General features: G+C 41.2%; 1 protein-coding gene across 1 annotated transcript in view; it reads left to right on the plus strand.

Moving 5' to 3' along the window:
• The window catches only part of BRINP1 (BMP/retinoic acid inducible neural specific 1), a 211,044-nt gene that overhangs the window by 161,700 nt on the left and 28,493 nt on the right, over positions 1-20,851 (plus strand). Inside the window, exon 6 of the mRNA XM_004453367.4 lies at positions 17,095-17,331. Coding sequence (XP_004453424.2) covers positions 17,095-17,331 — 237 coding nt within the window. The remainder of the gene's footprint in view (positions 1-17,094; positions 17,332-20,851) is intronic.

Below are 20,851 nucleotides of genomic sequence, written 5' to 3' on the forward strand. Positions count from 1 at the left end.
CGCAAGGAGTGCTGTGCCACGCAGGGGTGTCCCTCAAGTGTAGGAGCCCCATGCGCAAAGAGTGCGCCCCTTAAGGAGAGCCGCCCACCACCTAAGAAAGTGCAGCCTGCCCAGGAATGGTGCCGCACACACGGAGAGCTGACACAACAAGATGACGCAATGCAACAAAAAGAAACACAAATTCCCGTGCAGCTTACAACAGAGCGGACAAAGAAGATGCAGCAAATAGACACAGAGAACAGACAACCGGGGCAGGGGGGAGGGGAGAGAATTAATAAATGAATAAATCTTTAAAAAAAAAGTAGCATTTTTTTTTGAGTTCTTACTCCTACTTAGGTATTATGTCAGGTACTTTCCACACATTCAGTCATTTATACCCTTGTAGCAGTTTGATATTGTTTATGAATTCCAAAAATAGATATTGGATTGTGTTTGAAAACTAGTCTATTCCTCTGAGCAAATTAGATTGTGTTAAATCCAGAGGTTTCATTTTTACTTGATTAAGTTATGATTAGGGCTTTGATTGGGCCATGTTAGTAGCAACAGAGAAAACCACACAGCAGAGGAAACAGTTGTAGTTTTGATGCTGGAGCCCCAGGAAGTAAATAGACAGAAGAAAAACAAAGAGGAATAGAGATGGCTCCATGGACATGGCAGAGGTCCCAGGAAGAGAGCGAGACTGACAGTCTACAGCTGACCTTGTGGAGTGACCAGAGCATCTGGGCCTGGGAAGAAATGAGCCCCAGGGAGAGATGAACCTTATACCAGCCTACAGCTGAGATCAGAAGAAGCTGGGACCACCAAGCCTTAAGAGGAAGAAGGAAGGCGGAACCCTTGCAGACATCACCCACCATCTTGTTCCAATACATGGCCAGTGACTTTGGGTGAGAAAGTACCTCTTATAGTACTTTGAGTTAGACTCTTTAGGGCCTTGTGACTGTAAGCTACTACCCCAAATAAATACCTTTATAAAAGCCAACAGATTTCTGGTACTTTGCCTCAACACTCCTTTGGCTGACTAATACAACCAATCCACCATGCTGCCCATTTTACAGATGAAGAAGCTGGGGCTCAAGAGATTGAGCTTTTGTTTCAGGACCAGCTTTTGATTCCTGGTCACCTTGGCTCCAAGGCTATTTTACTCCTCTCCTGGGACTCCGTGTCAGCACAGCACACTGTAGCAGAGGAATCTGTCCATGGCCAACTGTTCTAGTAGAGGAGAGAAGAAAGGGCACAAATAGGTCTGCTTTTCATAAATCTGCTCCCTTGCTCACATGCCATCTTCGACATGGCTTGTGATCCTAGGGTAGGATGCTGATGGGATTTTTGCCAGTGCCTGCTCTGATCCATAGCTTTGAGGTGAGTCTTCATTAAGAATTAGCCCAGGCTCACAAGTAATGTCTCATTCCTAAGGCCCTCGCTTGTCCTAATCGCAGAAACCTGGGAAGCACTGAAAGGAATTCATGGTTCTGCCTTCCTAGGGCTCTGTTTATGAGACCTGTTCAATAAAAGAGCAATGCCTTCATGGCAAATGGGATTGCTGATTTCCACCCAGCTGACTGCATCCGAATATTTGTTTTCCTTTATGAGCCAAAGAAGCACCCTTCTGCCTTGTCAGAAGAAAAACAGGATGTTTCTCCAGAAGAAGTGGATAGAAGATATCAATCAAAGACTCAGAAATCAAATAGAGTGGGGGAGATCAGGAGAGCAGACTTGATAGTATTAAGGCCTTGGACTACTTACATTAAGTGTCTGAGCTTCCTAAGTTCTTTTAATCAGCAAAACGGGGATAAGAACACTTCTACCTCTGAGACATTGGTCTGCACTTGATTAGAAAATATATAGAAAGCACCTGACCTAAGCATCAAGAGAATGGGAATAAGAATAATAATAGCTATGATTTATTGGATCTTTCTCATGTGCCAGATATAGAGCTAATTCCTTTATATCAATCTCTCATGTAAACCTCAAAAAAACAAAACAAAAAAAACATTTTCCTAATTTGGAAATTGAGGCTTACAGAGGCTAACAACTATTTTTTAAGTGGCTAACAGGAATTTGAACTCAGGTCCACCCAATGCCAGTGCTCTTAATAAAACACCATACTGCTTCTTAAACTAAGGCACATACATGATAATCATGGTTTTTAATATTGGAAGTATTCACATAGCCTTTTTTATGTGCCTGTATTATAAAACCTTATAGGTTCTGCTGTTTACTTTAGAGTGCCTATGATTTCCCTAAAATTATTTGCCAACATGGATATGTATGATGCATCCCTGATTTTCAGGGAAGAAGAATTATAGTTATTTCCAGATTCTCAAAGGGCTATCGAACTGTAAAAGAACACTCTTTGAACATTTACCTAAGCTTGCAATACTCCAGAAGTCTTGACTATTAAACATGCAACCTCTGTCAGATGACAGGGAGGTAAGGATGGACAACCACCACACCAAGGAACCGAGAGAGTCTACAGCTGTGAGCAGAGGAGTCCCATCCATCAGCCATGTGGGACTGAAGCCCCCTCTCAATTGAGAGGAGTGGGCATCACCATTCCAGGGTCCTCAGGATTGGGGAATAAAACATGGATTGAAGTGGATTTACTGGTATTCTACTATGGAATTATTGTGACTCTAGCAATGGAAGAAATTATGTAATTGATGTGAAGTCAGTGGCCACTGAAGTTGCTGGAGGCAGGAAGAGGAAAAAGAAGGTGTGATATGGGGGCATTTTCGGGACTTAGAGTTGTCCTGAATGATATTGCAAGGACAGATGCAGGACATTATATATCCTGCCATAATCCACTGAATGAACTGGAAGAGAGTGTTAACTACAATGTAAACTATAATCCATGCTATGTAACAGTGCTCCAAAATGTATTCATCAAATTCAATTAATGTACCACACTAATGAAAGAAGTTGATGTGGGAGGGGTGGGTGGGGGGTGTGGGGAGTGGGGCATATGGGATTCTCCTATATTTTTTAATGTAATATTTTGTGTCATCTATGCATCTGTTAAAAAAAAAATTAAAAACATTTTTTTTTTAAGAAGGGAAAAAGGAAACAAACAAACAAAAACCAACAAAAAAAGTGCTACCTCTGGGAGCAAATATGGCTTAAGCAGTTGAGACCAGCTTCCTACACAGGAAGGCATTAGGTTCAATCCCTGGGCCCTCAAAAAAAAAACAAAAAAACAGTGCTACCTCTGACCAGGGGAAACCTGAAACCTGGAATCAAGATGGAATAGATGGAATCAAGGATCATGACTCAGACTTGTGCAGAAAAAAGTGGAATCTCTTAGCAAATATGAACTGATGAGTGCAAATTGGTGCTTCTGGCTTGAGATTATCTGAGACTGGACCTTTGAAATAAAATTCTGTTCGAGTATGCAGGATGGAATTCTGATTGCTAAATAGTCAATATGGTGATTTGGTCTGTTTTAACAACCATGTCTCATTAGATTCCTTGTTGATCTTATTGATTGGGCCGAAATCAGACAACAAGACAGTCAAAACCTAAATAAGTCAACCATAATAACTAATTAATTGACTACACATAGGCATGGTACCTATTTATTTTTTAAGATTATTGATTCAATCTTTACTCCCCCCCATTCACCCTAGTAAAAATTAAGCAATCCTTTTACACTGAAATCACAGCACTTTCAGTGTGCCTTTATTATATTGCATATATATTCTTCCTTGTCTTATGCACACAATTGTATATATTGGCTACTAAATTATAATACAATCCCTGAGAGTAGCGATTATATCATTTTTAATTTGTGAATTATTTCCTTTTCCTTAGCATATTGATTAGCTCATTGAAGCTTAATAAATGTTTACTGATATAAATTGATTGAAACTGTCAAAATGTAATGTTCCCTGACTTCTTGGGGTTGGACACAAGTTTCCTTTTTTTTTTGCATCATGGTACAAAGCAGTGTGAGCTATATCACAGATACTAATGAATATCTGCTGAATAATAGAGAGCACATTCATTTACTTTAGATCCTCTGATACTCACTAGACTGTCATTTTCTGCTGTATATTTCAGTGTACACTAGTTATGAAGATTATATTATATTTTTGTGTGTTTTATGCTTTTTATTGTGGTAAAATACATGTATCATAATATATACTGTTCTAATCATTTTTAAGCTGTGCAATTTGGTGGTATTATGTATATTCACAGCATTGTGCATCTATCACCACTAGCTAGTTCCAGAACATTTTCACCCTAAAAGGAAACCTTATGCCCATTAAGCCATCATTCCCCTTTTCCCCCATCTAGTAGTCCCTGGCAACTACTAATCTGCTATCTGTCTCTATGGATTTGCCTCTTCTGAACATTTCATCTGAATCAAATCATACATTATATGGTCTTTTGTGTTTGCCTTATTTCATTGAGCATGATGTTTTTAAGGTACATCTGTGTAGTATGCATCAGTTCTTTGGTCTTTTTTATGGCTGAATAATATTCCATTGTATAGATACAGCACATTTTTTATCCAATCTTTGGTTGATGAACACTTGGGTTGTTTCATCCTTTTGTCTATTGTGAATAGTGCTGCTAGTAATATTTACATACAAGTTTTTGGTTGAACGTCTGCTTTCAATCCTTTTGGGTACATACTTGGGAGTAGAATTTCTGGGTCTCATGGTCATTGTCTGTTTTACAATTTGAGGAACTGCCAACTGTTTTCCACAGTGACTGCAATATTTAGCATTCCCACTAACAACATGTGAGGGTTCTGAAGTGTATTAACAGGTCTTAAATGAAAAAAAGTTTTGGTGCTTGGATAAGTTTATGTGCTTTGCAGTAGGTTGCATTATTTCTCCCTGCCTCTAAGAAGATTATATGTCCTAGTCATTGCCATGTGATATGCTGTACTGCCCTGCAGAAGGTGTATACTTCCTCTCCAGTTGACATTGGTTTCGGCCATGTGATTTGCTTTGACCAATGGCATGTGAGAGGACATGTTACATTCCACATCTGAGTAGATATTTTAGGAGACATTGCCTGACTTGGCCTTGACTCTTTTCATTCTATTGTGAGAATGTCAGATTTCTGATATGACTGCTTCTTCAGCCTAAATCCAAAATGAAGATGACATCTGGGCTAGAGCCAAACGACAGTGACATGTAATATAAGCAAGAAATAAACCTTTGTGGTTGTAAGCCATTGGAGTTTTGAGGTTATTTGTTACCACAGAATAGCTTAGCAAAAACTCAATACCAAAACACTGGATTAAACAATATAAACATTTATTTACTGCAAAACTTCTCATTACCTTGGCTGGGCACATGTGCAATGTGAGTCAAAAGGTGGATCTCATACACAATTTCCTGAATGTATTTGAAACTGAGGACATTTGCAGATCTATGATTCCATGATATACACCTTGGCAAATGCTGGACTATACACATTGTTTGGGTTCAATCATCCATAATAACTTTTCTGAACTTCTCTACTCTTACAAAATTAGAAGACTCTTCTTTGCTCCCACTGAAACTTGTGTATGTTTACATAGATATCTTATTGCAGTTATGCATTTGTGAATCTTGGTCTCCTACCTAGTTGGAGCCCCTTGCGGTCATAAACTGTGTCTTCTATATCTCTAGGCTCGAGTTCAGTGTTGAGTGAGTGTACTTTACTAGCAGATGCTGACTTGAGGCATTCTGTTTTTGCACAGCTGCTATGATCTTGGATTGTGCTCGATATCTTGGAAAGAATGCAAAAAAATATTAGACTGTTATTGTCCTCAAGAATCATAATTTACAGTCAGACATTGGAAGGCAGTGGAACCCAGAAGATTAAGGAAAAGATGTCACTATGTGTGTCACCACAAGACAAAAAAAGCCAAAGAGCCCCAAAGATTTCCAGCCAGCCAGAAGATACTGACCCTGGGAGGAACCAAGCCCTCTGGCCTCTGAAACCATGAGACAAGGAATTCCTGCTATTAAACCAACCCATTGTATAGTATTTTTTTTTTAGCAGCTGAAAATTTAAAACAGTTTTTGGTACCAGAAAGAGGAGTGCTGCTATTATAAACATTTAAAAATGTAGAAAAGGCTTTGGAATTGGGTAATGAGTAGAAGCTGGAAGAACTATGAAGTGCTTGATAGAAAAAGCCTAGATTTCTTCAAGGAGACTATGGAATGAATGTGGATATTAAAGGACTCCAATGAGTCCTTAGAAGGAAATGATGAATGTGTAATTAGAAACTGGGCGAAAGGCAATCCTTGTTATAAAGTAGTAGAGAACTCAGTAAAGTTGTGTTCTGATGCTGGAATGAAAGTTGAACTTGTTAGTGATGAACTTGGATATTCAGCAGAGGAGATCTCCTGCACCAGGAAGGTACAGCCTGGTTTCTCCATGTATATTATAGTAAAATGTGAGAAGAAGAGGATAAGCTGGGATACTCTTAAGCACAAAGGAACCAGCAATTGATGATTTTGAAAAATCCTCAGCCTATCAAGACACAGTGCTCTGAGACTAGGCCAGCGGTGGCTCTGTCAGGGACCACGCTGAGCTTTTGGGAAGTGAACTCCCAGAGAACTAGGTTTGATATGAGGGTTTAAGTCAACAACCCTTTGCTAAAGCTGTAGCTGGACATGGATCCAGCCAGATATTTCAGTGGCTCTTAGGATAGAAAGTGCAATTATACAGAAAGGACCTGTGGAATGTTCTATTTTCTGATGGTTTGGATGCACTTGAACTGCATACAAAGATGACTGAGTTTTTGAAAATTTGTATGCGTAGAACCACTTTCTACCTGGACTGAAACGGACAGAGAAGGGACAAACTGCAGGAAGAATGACTTGAAGGGCAGACCCATGGAAGTGAAGGTCTGGACCCAAAAGATCTCTTTGGGCCAAGAGAGTGGGTCCACTCACATGTGCCAAAAGGGCAGATCTGCCCCTGTCCTTGGAGAGGGCAGACCATCTGCCCTATTGTTCACGGAGTGTGCAACCATCCCAGTGCTTGGGGAGGACGACGGGACCTTCACTGGAATGTTCAAGAAAAGCCTGTCTGTGCTAGTGCTTGGAAGAGGTTGGGCCTGGAGTAAAAATATGGATCCATAGATGACTCTCAGACTTTGAAATCTAATGGAGTTTGCCAGGTGGCTTTCAGACTTGTGTGTGAGACCTGAGATCCCTGTTTTCCTTCCAGTTCTCCCTTCTGAAATGTCAATATTTATCCCATGCCTGTTCTACCAATGTATAATGGAAGCAGATAACATGTCTTCTAGGTTTCACAGGTCCATCAGAGAAAGGAATTTTGCCCCAGGAGGGACCACACCCGTAAGTGATTTTGATGAGATTTATACCAGAGGGAGCAAGCTCTGAAGCCTCAGAAACCATGAATCAATAAATTCCATTGCATGGTATTTGTTTTAGCAGCTAGGAAACTACAATAGTCTGAAACCTGGAAGATGAGCAGGGGTTTACTAGGCAGAGGGGGCCTCCCATGAAGAGGCAGAGGCAAGTGTGATGTCTCTCAAGCAGTGGGAGTGTGACTGGTGTGTGCGAGTTGGAGGCTGATGAGGTGGTGGTGGCCAGCCCTCAGCTTGTACGAGGCCTTAGACCACATCAAGTGCCTTTTCTTTTCTTTTCTTTTCTTTTCTTTTCTTTTCTTTTCTTTTCTTTTCTTTTCTTTTCTTTTCTTTTCTTTTCTTTTCTTTTCTTTTCTTTTCTTTTCTTTTCGTTTTCTTTATCTTGGGGAAAATGGAAAGTCATAAATGTGTTTTTTTTTAACCAGAGAAATGTCATGAGAAGCATGGAAGCAATTGGCAACATGTGGAGAAGGGATAGAGGTGAGAAGGTGTTATGAGGTCATTGTGTGTTCTAGATCAGATGTTTAGGTGGTTTGGTCTGAGATGGCGCTGGTATAAAGAGAGGCCTACCTGACCCTCAAACCTGTGCTCTGTCCCCTTTCTCATCAAGGAGCTTGAGAATGGGGGTGGAGGGAGTGACGTGCTGGATATGTAGTTAGGAAGGCATAACTGCAACTGAGACAACATCCAACAAATAGTGGCCTGGACAATATGGGATTTATATTTTCAACCTACGAGTAGTTCTGAAGTAGCTGTCCCTACCTGGCCTGCTGCTTTAACAAATCAATGGGCACTTGGCCTCCTCCCATCTAGCAGTTCTACTCTCCTTCGTGTGGGGCTTTCAGGCCTTTGCTTGCAAAATGGCTAATGCATCTTTAGGCATTATGCCCACATTCCAGGAAGGGAGAAGCAATTAGCAAACAGGGAGAGGTGGTACCTTTACAGGAAAAGCCAACATTTTCCCAGAAATATCCAACAGACTTTCCCTTTTATTTCAATGGCCACAATTGTTTTAAATGGCCAATACCAGGAAGGCTGGGAAACAGATTCTTTTCTACCTGGGCATCTGATTACCCTTAACAAGTCAGGTTTGGTTAAGGTACAAGAAAGTGAGACTAGATTGTCAGGAGGAAAATAAGAATGTCTGTCATAATGGGAAAAACACTTGTTGTTTTGCATGAACCTGAAGTCAAAAATTTAGGAAAACCTCCAGGTATCTTAATTCCCTTAGATAAGTGTCAGCCATTGCTTCAAGGAATCCTTCCTCTGTGCTATGGGGTTTCATTCATTCCGAAAATATGCATCAAGGTCTACAATATACTGTGCTAAGCAGTATGGACTCATCAGTGAACAAGACAGAGAAGGTCTCCAGCCCTCAGGAAGATTCCATTCTAATGGGAGAGACAGAATATTAATAATAATAAAAGAACAAATTAAGTACAGATTGTGATTCATGTTATGAAGGAAATAGAGTAATCTGAAGCAGAGGACTTGGGGGGGGGGCACTGCCTTAGTGAGGGTGGTCAGGGAAAACTTCTCTTAGCAAGTAACATTTTAACTGAGTCCTGAAGGGTAAGAACAAGTCAGTTTTGCAAAGAATTTGGAGAAAGAGAGTTCCAGGCAAAAGAACATCATAAGCATGGAGATAGAAAAGAATATGACATGTTTGGAGATCAGTATTTGGTATGGCAGGATTTGGCAAGGAAAGGGAGCTGGGTAATAGAGGAATTTGGAGAAAATCTCTGAACCTGGGATCAGGTAACACAAAGTCTTATAAGTACCAAGTTTGATTGTTATCATGAATTCTGTGAAGAACCTTATGTTTAAATTGAAACAATCTCTTCTTAAAGCTTCAAGAGTATTTTTATGTTGAAATTTTATGAGACTGAATTAAAAATAGATCTCAGCCTCCTTGTTGATTTCCTATTTTGGAACATATTCTATTTTTCATAATTGAAAGTGTCATTTTGAAGTTCTCCTACACCTAAGTCTTTTTGTTGATGTAAATCCTTTTATGTTTTTATTTATTCATATTGTCTTTTTTCCTCATTTAAAAGTGAGTTCCATGAAAAGTATGATTTTTGTTTCTAGTTCATTACTATTACCCCAGAGTCTAGAATAGTGGCTGCACATAATAGATGCGTCATGGATCTTTGCGTAACAAATGAATGAACAACCCAGAGTAGTATCATGGAAGATAAAGGTTGCAAAGAATCTTTATGGTCATCTAGTACAACGGTTGATGATTTTTTTTTTCTGTAAAGGGCCACATGGTAAATATTTTAGGCTTTGAAAGCCACACAGTCTGTTGCAACTATTCGACTTTGCCATTATAGTCTGAAAGCAGCCACAAACAATAGTACACCAATTGGTATGGTTGTGTGACAATAAAATTTATTTACAAAAATAAGCTGTATGCCAGATTTGGTCCACAGGCCAAAGTTTGCCAACTCCTGCACCCGTCTGTTTATGTTGTACTCACAAACGATCCCTGAATCTCAGTGATTTGCAAAAGTAAAGGTTCATTTTTTACTTGTGCTACATCATGGTCACAAATCAACTGTGCTCTCTCAGAAGATTGCTGCTCTTGTGGCAGTGGAAAAAGAGAAACTGATGAACCCACATGCCGGTTCTCACAGTTTCATTTGGGAAGTGAAAGAGCACATCACTTACACTCACACGTCATTGGCCATGATATGTCAGGGGGGCCCATCTGGGTTCAGAGGATGGGGTGTGTAATTATGTCAAAGGGAGGACAGTGCAAGGGGAAGCCCTGTGCATGGGTAAATAATAGTCCAATCTACCTCATGCCATTTGGATCGCGGGTTCTCTAGGACATTCCTGCCAAGTCAGCTCTCCAACTCTGCTTGTATACTTCCAATGATGAAGTGCTCTCTACCTCCCAAGGCAACTTGTTTCATCCTTCAAACCCTCTGATAGTTAAAAAATTTTAGTTATATTGTGCTGAATTCCATTCACCTGTATCTTTCACTAAGGCATCCAAGTCCACCCCTTAAGAACCTTCAGAATAGGTGATGATGCCTGCTAAAACAAAAGGGTACTCTATCCAGGAGGGGACAGGCTCTGATTCTCCTATCAAGGGAGCCCTCTCCCCCGCCCCCCCAGGTAGCTGCCTTTCTTTATTTCCCAGAGTGTAAATGACCCGTCACAGAGGCAGGACTGAACTTCTGAATGAGATCATAGCCTTTTCGCCCTTTCTGCACAGTTTCACCCGGTGAATTATCGTCTTATTTTCATTCCACTCCAATAAGCTGTCAGCGATGGATACTGTAATTCACAGCAATAGAAACACAAACAGATGGGTAATTGACCTGCATGCCTTCATCACACTGGAGTTCAGCATGGCTGTTGGAGCCATAAAGTCCTTTATCTGCCAGTCTGAAATCCCTAGGCTTTCACAAGGAGGGAGATCAGGCTGAGTTTTTGCAGAAGGTAGTCCTAGTTGTTCCTCTCCCCACCTCATGCATTTCAGAAATGGACGGAGTTTGACAAGCAGAACTTAACAGGTACAAGACAACAGCTGGGACTCCTGTAGGGCTCAGAGATGTCTACAGGGGGCCACATTTTGATGCAAGAATAGGATAGAAAAATATTTATGCTTAACCAAAATAGAACCTGCATGTTCCCCTACTTCTCCTTGGCACTGTAAGAGAGCATGCATTTAATATCTAACGAAATTGGTCAGAAAAGAACAAAGGCATCAAAAATATGCCACCATATTAGGTAGTTAGGATCTAGAGTAAAATAAAAACAAACATGAGTGAAACAACTCATGGAGAGGCATGGTACTTGCCCTTGAACAAGACTTTGATTGATCCGAGGTTTTCACACATGGATCAACCTTGACACTTGGTATATCCTCTGTTCAGATCCTTCTGATGTTTCAAGACTCACCTCACATCCCACACCCATCACAAAGTCTTCCATAATATTTTCTCCAGGCTTGTTTCTCTTTCTTCTTTTCAGTAGATCACTGACTTCTTCAATATTTGAAAAAAAAGTATTTATTCAATCCCTACTATGTACTAGGCATGATGCTACTTCTTATGTTTGAATCATTGATAGCCATTATCTCTTTTCCTTGGATTTTGTGCTTTCATTTTGTCATCAAGTAACTCCTCTATGTCCTTATAAGGTAGGAAATGAGTTAAGCCTCTCCTTATCTCCCTCAATAAATTCCCTTTACTAAAAATTACTTTTCAAAGGAAGGAGGAAGAGATCTTAGACAGTATCTGTCAGCAAAAGAGCAGGATCAAGGTTAGAGATGCAGTTTGGGCTAGAATCCCCTGATCTCAGGTGCGCCTTCAGCATCTGTTGATTGGGTCATCTTTTCCAGATATTAATTGTTTCTCAGGCTCCCAGAGGAAGGTCACCTCGACCAGATGCCTGCTTTAGACAGCTATATTGACAGTGTCATTGAAGTTCTCCAAGGAGCCAGTGTCTGCCCCCTGAAAGTTCTTGTCACTTTAGCACCCTCAATGGTTGAAGCTCAGTCATTTTTTCTGATTCTCAAGTAGACTCAGACCACAGTGGATAAGCTTCCTTGACCTTGTTGCTCTAAGTTTCTTTAGTGAGCTCTCAGCTCTCTGCTCTGTGTCATTCCTCCTTTCAGGGTTTTGATCTACTTCCTGACTTCAGAATTCTTTCCTCTCTTCTGTAAGCAAATTCAAAACAAACAAAAAGATAAGTCTTAATCACAAAGAAAGGTGATAACCAGGTTGGTTCTCAGCCTGTTGCCTGATGCCTTGGCATATGCTATTTCTACTTTCTGTGGATCCCACACCCCTTAAGACCTACTTAGGCCTCAGCTTAAATGCCACTTCTTCTAGGAGAGCTTCTTTGACCACCCTCCCTTATTCTATTCTGGGTTAGGTGTTCTTCCTCTGTGTTCCTCGAGTGCCCTGTGCATCATTCTGGCAGAGCACTGCTCTCACTGCATCCAAACAGCTTGTTTACTCATCTCTCTCCTTCACTAGACTGTGATGTCTGAGAGGGTAGGGAGTTGGCTGCCTTGCTCATGCTGTTATCCACAACATAGCACTTGGCACATAGTAGGGGCTTAAGTGATATGTGCAGAAGGCAGAGAAGAGGAAGGGAAGAAAGGAAGGGGAGGAGGGAGGGAGGGAAGGAAAGTTCAGAGAAGATGAAAGGATGCAGTGATAGGAAACAAAGCCCTATAGTAATTATGGTAATAGCACAATAGTGCCATTAAGAGAAAATGTGTTCGTGGACTCTTCATACTAGCCTGGAAGGAGCTATCCAAAGCGGATTTTCTTGAGACAGCTTAAGTTTGATCCTAGTAATGGATCATGGCCTGATGTGGCATGAATGAGGAAAACCTAACATTTATGGAACACTTCATTATGCCAGGTGTTGTCTTAAATGCTGCTTATGCCATTCTCTCCCTCATTTACTCCTCACAACAGCCCTGGGAGGTGTTTATTGAGATTTCAGCTTCGCAGCCAGAGAACAGAGTTTCAGAGAGACTAAGAGATAGCTTCTTGGCCTTTTGGCTAAGATCAGGTGCAGAGAGGCTAAGCCATTGCAGAAGTCACCCTGTGCTGCAACTGCCAAAGGGTTATAAACAGCAGTTTGTCTCAGTTCCTGCTTTTTTCCACTAAAGAAGTAGAAGGACCCTCGAGTGTTTTAGAACTAGGAATTCCTGGGTTTGAGTCCTGATTATGTTACAATAGACATGGGGATTTGGGCAGGTCACCTAATTTTACAATTATACCATCCCAAAATCTTAATTGGGCAGCTTTCTTTTCAGTTGGGATGAGGAAGAGGCTTATTCTTTTGTTCAGCAAATGTGCACCTAGTGCCACCTCCAGGCCTGGCCTTATTTTATATTCTGGGATCTACAGTGGGCAGACAGAGCCCCTGCCCTCTAAAGCCCACTCTGTAATGGGAGAAATGGAGAAAAGCACCATGTAAACAAATTAGTAAAATTATATCAGTCAGTATTTAACCTTAGAAAGAAAATAGAAGAGTCGAAAGGAGAGAGCTATGGGGGTGGGGTGTGCTAGTCCGCTTGTGTGTCTCAGAAGGTCTTGATTACAAGGGAACCATGCAGAGATCTTGGGAAAGATCATTCCAGGCGCAGGAAAGGACAAACACAGAGACCATAGGAGGAACAAGGCTGGCACATGGAAGGGATCGAAAAGGAGGGCAGGGGTGTTTGGCAAGTTATGAGTTATGAGGATACTAGGAGGCAAGGAGAGGGAGGGAAGCAATGAAATAGAGACATTTCATTGTGGGGCAGAGAGAAGGAGACATAATATCTTGGCACACAAAAACTGTTCATGAAATATAAAAATGTCCTGAGATGAATGTGTTAGGGATGAGGTGAGAGTGAGAACTGAAGAGAAGGCAAGGATCAGGACAAGAGAAAGAAGAGGGCCTGGACTCCCCCACACCTGCCTTACCCACGCACTCCACAGCACAGCGAAACATTCCACTAAAAGTATAATGAGATTTTTTTAAAGAAAAAAATATGAGGAGATTGGGGGGGAAAATATTCCATATGTTCGGCATGGAGGAGTAAGTGTTGAAATATGACTCTCAATTCTTGTCTTCCCGGGTTGTGTGAGGCAAAATTTATATGCCCGGCAATAATGGTGGCCTTTTTTCTCTCTCATTTTTGTTTCACTCTGTGTCTGTGTGTGTTTGTGTGTGTGTGTCTTTGGGAACTGTGGGGACAGAATATTCCACCCCAGCCGGCAGCTGTATATCTTTCAACCCGTGGTTCCACAGGCCAAATCCCGCTCCAAATTATTTATGACTCCCATTGAAGCAGGAGGGATTCAGGCGCCGAACTCTGAGGTCAGCAATGGGCCTCTTTGTTGGACACAGGTCATCAGGAGAGGACTCTGGCTGTGACTGCTGTGTGAACCTCTGCCACCGTAGAATGGTTATGTAACTTTAAACAGTAATGACATTTTGCAGAAAAGTGCTTTTTAATTGCTGTGTCTTCATTATTCTCTTTCAAAATTGCCCAGGAGATTCTGCCTCAGAGACAACTCGGCATGTTCTGAGTTTCCATTTTTAAAGAGCAGCCAGTTTTGCGTTTCAGCCGCTCCTAGAAACCCCCCTACCCCAAACTTCATCTGTTTTCAGTTGCATTAAATGGGGTAGGTAATACTGCCTTTTGTATCCTTGCCAAATAGAGAAATGATTTGACGCAGTTTTCTAAAAATGTACTCCTCAAATTCCTTTTGGGCTGGGACCAAGAATAGAATATTTTATCCCCTACAAAAGGGAGGAAGAAAATGATGAGCAAGCTAGAAAAATAGGACTGAAAGCTTAGTCTATAGAGTCCCTTAAAGCAACAGAAACTAAACTTCAATCCATAGATCCAGTTGCCTGTGGGGGATTGGGATCAGCCAAAAATAAATTTTGCTTTGGAAGCAAAAATGTTGATACAGATAAAATGACTCAATAATGAATATTCTGAGAGAATCATAGACTCAGTTTAGAAGGGATTTATAGCTTGATTTGTTTCTCCCCGTATTTCAGCACCTGTATCCCCTGGACAGTAGCCCTGCCATCCAATCACACAAACTCAGGTGAACCTCTTGTTCAGTGATGTGTAGCTCACCCAACCGTTCAGTGGACCATTGTCCTGCTGGACAGTTCTGTTAGAACAGCTTCTAGGCATACAGATACAGGATTCATCATCCTGTTCAACCCTCCCACAAGTGCTGGTCCAACAGGCCCAGGAGAACTCTATAAACTCTCTTTCTTATGAAGACTGCCTCCCTGAGTATTCTTTTCTTCTGATTAAATACCAACAACTGTTTTTCCTTCATTTATCCTTTGTTGAACCTTTAAAACTTTTAATCAGAGAAGTGGTGTCATCTTCGACATCAACATCATCATCATTGTCATCATTATAATCAGAACGAGGAACAGATAACATTTATCTTTGCCTGCTATGTGCCAGGAACTCTTCCAAACAATTTGAAGGTAGTATTTCATTTAGTCCTCTCAACAACCCTCTGACATAGGTACTAAAAGTATCTTCATTGCACAGAAGTGGAGGCTTAGAGAGGGGCTAATTCCTTGCCTGAGATGACTTAGGTAGGAAGTAGAGGAGACTGACTGAGAACAATGCCCAGCTCTTGGCTACAGAATTGTGGTTTCCTACCATAAGTCACACTGGAGGCAGAAGTTCCTTTCCCACAATGCCTCTCTGAAAACATTCTTTTTACTCACCATATGAAGACAGGTTGAAATGATGGGACTTATTTTCTTATAATGTTCAGGGCAGAGAGGAAAAGAGAAAAATCCAGAAACATAACTGAAGTAGACAGTAAAAGAAATGCTGGGTTTATCCAGCAAATCCCTGGTGTGTAGGAATCAAGGGGTGTCCCTGAAGTGTGAATGAGAAAAAAATTTAATCCAAATAAACACAGTAGGTAGTAAGTCACTTTTAATCCACTTTTACACAGTGGGTAGTAAAACCATTACTACCCTATCTATTGGAGGCTAAAAGTGAGAGTAGCTTTAAATGAGGTGGAGAGACATGTCCCAGGAGAAAGTGCCTTAATGAATTAATTCTGCCTAAAGTTATCCTTCTGTCTGATACCAGAGGTAATAACCTGCTCTGCTGACATTTCAAGAGTTCTTGTGCCCTGAAAGACCCTTCTTCAATACTGGCTCTCAGGATTAAGACTTTGATTAGCATAGGGTAGTGAAATGATGTTGAGACCCAGTCAAAAGTTTTCATCCTGTAACTATCTTCTTGGCACATGTTGGCTTCTTCATCTGTAGAACAAAGAGGAGAAAATGAATTATCTCTAATGGCATTCCCCATTAATATTTTTTTAATAAAGCAGTGGTTCTACTAAATTGTGTCACTATAATTATATCACCCTTAGCCTTGAAAACTACTCAAGGACCCCTATTATCCACAGGATAAAGCTGGAACTCCTTAGCATATAACAAAGCCCTTTGCACTCTGGCCTCTGCCCACCTCTGCTACCTAATTTTCTATAGCTCACCTCCCCCTGCCCACTAGGCTTCAACTCATTCACTGGGAACTGGGAGATATGTTATGTCTTTGCTCTAGCAGCACTTCTTAAATTTCCCTTCCTGTTCAGCCCAAATGCCACCTCCTCAATGAAGGTTTTCCTGCTACCCAAGCAATGTACTTTGCAGACTTTTCTTATCCAGTTGCATCATTTGGCTGCTTCTGCTGTAGGTCTATAAAGCTGTGTTTTGGTGATATGTGCCCTACTCTATCCCTGCTGATTATATTGTAAATTCCAAATGGGTCAGGATCATATCTTTTTTACATATATAATCCTACTGCCTATCTCAGGACTTGTGCTTCATAAATAGGATTCATAAATATATGAAGAAAGAAAAAGGCAAGAAATGAAGGAAATAAGGAAAAATAAACAACAATCTTGTGCTTTCAGTAGGGTTTTCTACCAAAATTTGAAAAAGTAATATGCCAGATCTGGGTCTAGTCCAGTTCAACTGTAATGGAGTAGAGTATGCATTTCAAAGAATGCCAAAGTCATGACCTGAGACATTTAAAATCAAGTGATAGAACTGGAAACCTCACCAATTACACTCTGTCTGGGTCTTGGTAGACCCGGAACTATTTTGGTTACAAGGCACAGGGAGAAATCTAGCAGCTTTGAATTCCTAGGCATCACCTTTTGAAACTGTTAATGAAACACCTTTTCTTAACCTTTCTATTTCCCCTTCTTGCTATTCTCAAACAGGTCTTCAGATAATCTTTCCTCAGTATCTGCAAGAGAAGTTTGTCCAGTCGGCCTTGAGCTACATCATGTGCAATGGCGAGGGGGAGTATGTGTGCCAGAACAGCCAGTGCAGGTGCCAGTGTGCTGAGGAGTTCCCACAATGCAACTGCCCCATCACGGACATCCAGATCATGGAGTACATGCTCGCCAACATGGCCAAGGCATGGGCCGAAGCCTATAAGGACCTGGAGAATTCAGGTAGAGGGGCTCATTTAGTGCTACTACATGGGCAGCCCACAGCCCAGTCTAGAAATGGGGGCTCACCTCGCTGGAAATAGGACTGCTGTGAGGGAAACATTGGTGACACTGTCTCTTTCATTTCGGATGGCCCAAAGCTTGGCATAGTGCCTGCCCTGGAGTAGGTACTCAATAAATCTCTGTTGAAAGAAATGATGACTAGAATAATTGAGTTCATGGTGTTATGATGTATCTGTTGTACCCAGGAGGCAAGAGAATAAGGCAACACAGAAATCTTCTGGAGAGGGGGCTTGAAGAAGTATTGATTCCTGAGTCTCTCTCTCTCTCTTCCTCATTCTTTCTCTCTCTCCCCCACCCCTGTGTGTCTCTGTGTGTATGTGTGTATGTGTGTCTCTCTCACTCTCTCCATTTATTTATATCCAAAGAATTCACAGATGCAAAGCTAGAAGTCATTATTCAGGTAACATAGCTAGTTCCTGCTTTTTGCAGTTAAGTAAAATGAATTTCAGGGGAGGAAAGTCAGTCACCCAAGGTCATAGCATGGGTAAAGGGTAAAGTTGGATCTCTGCTCTTACAGAGCTTCAAGTCTTATGGGAAAGCCAGGCATGAATCACATACCATGCAAATAATTATAAAATTACAACTGAATGCATGTAAAAGATGAGAAGCTGCTTAAGCAAATGTTGTAAAGTTGAAAGTTGATGTGATCAGAAAATCACAAAATGTCACTATGAGAAAGTGGTCACTGAGCAGAAATCAAAATGTCAGACTGTGGTGCAGAGGTCAAAGCATATGTGCAGGCAGGCTGATTTGAGGTCATTCCCTGGTGCCTTGGGGAGAGATGACTGTGCCATGGATTAGGGTGATGGTGCAAGTGGTCAAGATGGAAAATGTGCAGGTGCTGGGATATTTAGAAAGAAAAACTGGGCAGGACTTGATGTTAGATTGGCTGTGGAACTTGAAGAGAAGAGGGGTATCAGAAATAGTACCCAGGCTGCTCAGTTGCCTAATTGAATGGTTGGTACCATTAGTGACTTGGAATGCCCTGTCCTCGAAGGTTTGGAAAGCAGACCATGGTCTCAGTTTTGAATATAATGAGCTTGAGAATCCTTGAGGCTTCCAGGAGGAAATGCCAAGAAGATAGCTTATACTATGTACTCAATAAAGATCTTCTAGTTAAATGGATATAGGTATAAAGCATTACTGGTTTTAAAGCAGTGTTATATTCTTTAAGTCAATTACATTAACCCTGTTAGAGTAAGCTGTGATATTCCTGTATTATAGAGGAGGTCACCGAGACCCAGCATTACCTCTGGGGTTACACAGTAAATGACAGAGTTGGGAGTGGAATCCAGCTGGAGCTTATGCTGAACCCATTGATCACAGCAGCTTTTTTTATTCATTTCTACTATATCCTCAGGCCTCAGTTCCCCTATTTGAAAAATGAGGGGACGTGTTTGGGTTTTTAACATTTGAATTTATTCAAATCTTTAGCCAAGAAAGCCTTTGATCAAACAAAATCTTGCCTTGGAGCCACTGTGTACCACAGATAAAAGCAGAGCTCTATTTGAGTAGTGTCTGGAAATTACTGGTTTCCATGAGTTCTAAGCCCCAAACAGCTTTGGGAGCACAAGATGTCTTGATGATTCTCTTCCCACAGGGTCGTGCAGCTGCAATGGAGCTTGGGGATGCCTTATGAACCTGCACCCATTCATGCATTTAAAATCCTGGGAGAGTCGTAGAAGAGGTTCATGATGGAAATGCATCATGATAGTTATTTGGCCTCAGACAAAAGGAGCATTTGATAAAATGTTTCTGTAGAGAAATTCTACCGATAGCTAAAGAGCAGGGGAATGTAGGACGATTGCACACGGGCAGTGGGTATCCTTAGCATACAATCTTTGGGAAGGAAGAGAAACCGTTTTAAATGGGTGGGTGGGTAAATACAGAGAGCTGGATAAGATGAATAGACCACAAGGGCCATGTACGTGTCACTCTTCCTGCTGACAAAGGTGCATATTTGCTCTAGATATCCCCACTTTTTCATTTGAAATGGTTTCACCATTAAGACAAATTCATCCATCCTTACAAGCATCTGTGGCTTGTATGTGTATTTCCTCCTTTTTATTTTCATCCCACAACATTAATGACTCAGTACCAGGTAGTTTGGAAGGATTGATGACCAGCCAAAAAAAGTAAAGGTGAATGATTCCCTGGTGTCTCCAGTGTTGGTCAAATGGAATCTGGTTTACAGACACAAAAGTGGGTCAACACTTCCTTCCTTGGAGTGGCCCCCTCTACTTTCAGACAAGCAAGTTAAGGCATTGGACTTGGTTTCTTATCTGACCCAAATTACGGTTCATTGAAAAGACTGTTCTCCCCTTTGAGGTTTAGCAGGGTGAAACGAGTTGCATGTCTTCTATGGGAGAAGAGTCCACCTGTTCAGAATAGCAAAGGGTCATCAGAGCCAGCACCCTGCCTCCAAGCCAGCTCACTGAATACATCTGTCAGTGCAGTCATGTGTGATGTCCCCAAGCTTATGCTACCATTCACTTAATGTGCATCAGGAAATGTGTGGGTGGATACAGTCCTTTGTCTCCCACTTAGTATTGGGTTAGATACTATTATTCATGAGCCCCTTGCCCAGGGTCACACAGCTGTTCGGTGGTCAAGGTGGGATTCGAACTCTTGTATGTCTGATGGTCTGTAATGAGGTACCTGAGGTTCTCTAGGAGCCAGAGACTCCTGCTTTGAGCACCTTTTATTTATTTTTTGCACCCAATGCACTGATACTCTGGACTACCCTCTTAATGTATAGAGAGGAAGTATAACATAAGAAGTGGGAACATAGGCTTCAGAGCCAGGGTAGAGTCCTGATCAGACTCTATTATTGGCTGTGTGACCTTGGGCAAGTTACTTAACTTCTCTGTGGCCTATGGTCTATAAATTAGGGTCAATAAACTAACTGCCTTATAGGTTTGCTATAAAAATCAGAAATGTGTGTTAGGTGGTTAGGAAAATGTCTGGTATGTATTGAGTACTGTATAAATATTTATTTGTCAAATATAATGAATGCCTGATACACTTCCTTAGATGTAGATTTTATAACATGAAGTGAAAGCTGTAGGCCTAAGAAACTTTTTAAAATCCAATCATTTCACCTTTCTTTTTCCTGAAAAAATGATCAATCTCTTAATTCTGTAATTTTCCCAGTATAGACAAAAATAGAGGAATGAACAGGAAAACAAAAGCTCAGAGTTTTAGTTTTAGCCCTTGTCACTAATTGACTGTACTACCTTCAGAAAGTGCTACTACTTTGTGCCTCAGTTTCCCAGTAGGTACAACAAAAACCTGAACTAGACCATTTCTAATCGTTTCTAATGCTGTTTCAGCACATGCTGGCATTCTGAACCTCAGTATGACAAATCGAAACAAAAACTTTCATCCAGAAGGACAGACCTGAGAATTTGTCCCCATCTCTTATGCTGAGTTTACCAAAAGGTGAAATGATGCTAGATGG

The sequence above is a fragment of the Dasypus novemcinctus genome, chromosome 8 (assembly GCF_030445035.2).
Source record: "Dasypus novemcinctus isolate mDasNov1 chromosome 8, mDasNov1.1.hap2, whole genome shotgun sequence".
Lineage (NCBI taxonomy): Eukaryota > Metazoa > Chordata > Mammalia > Cingulata > Dasypodidae > Dasypus > Dasypus novemcinctus.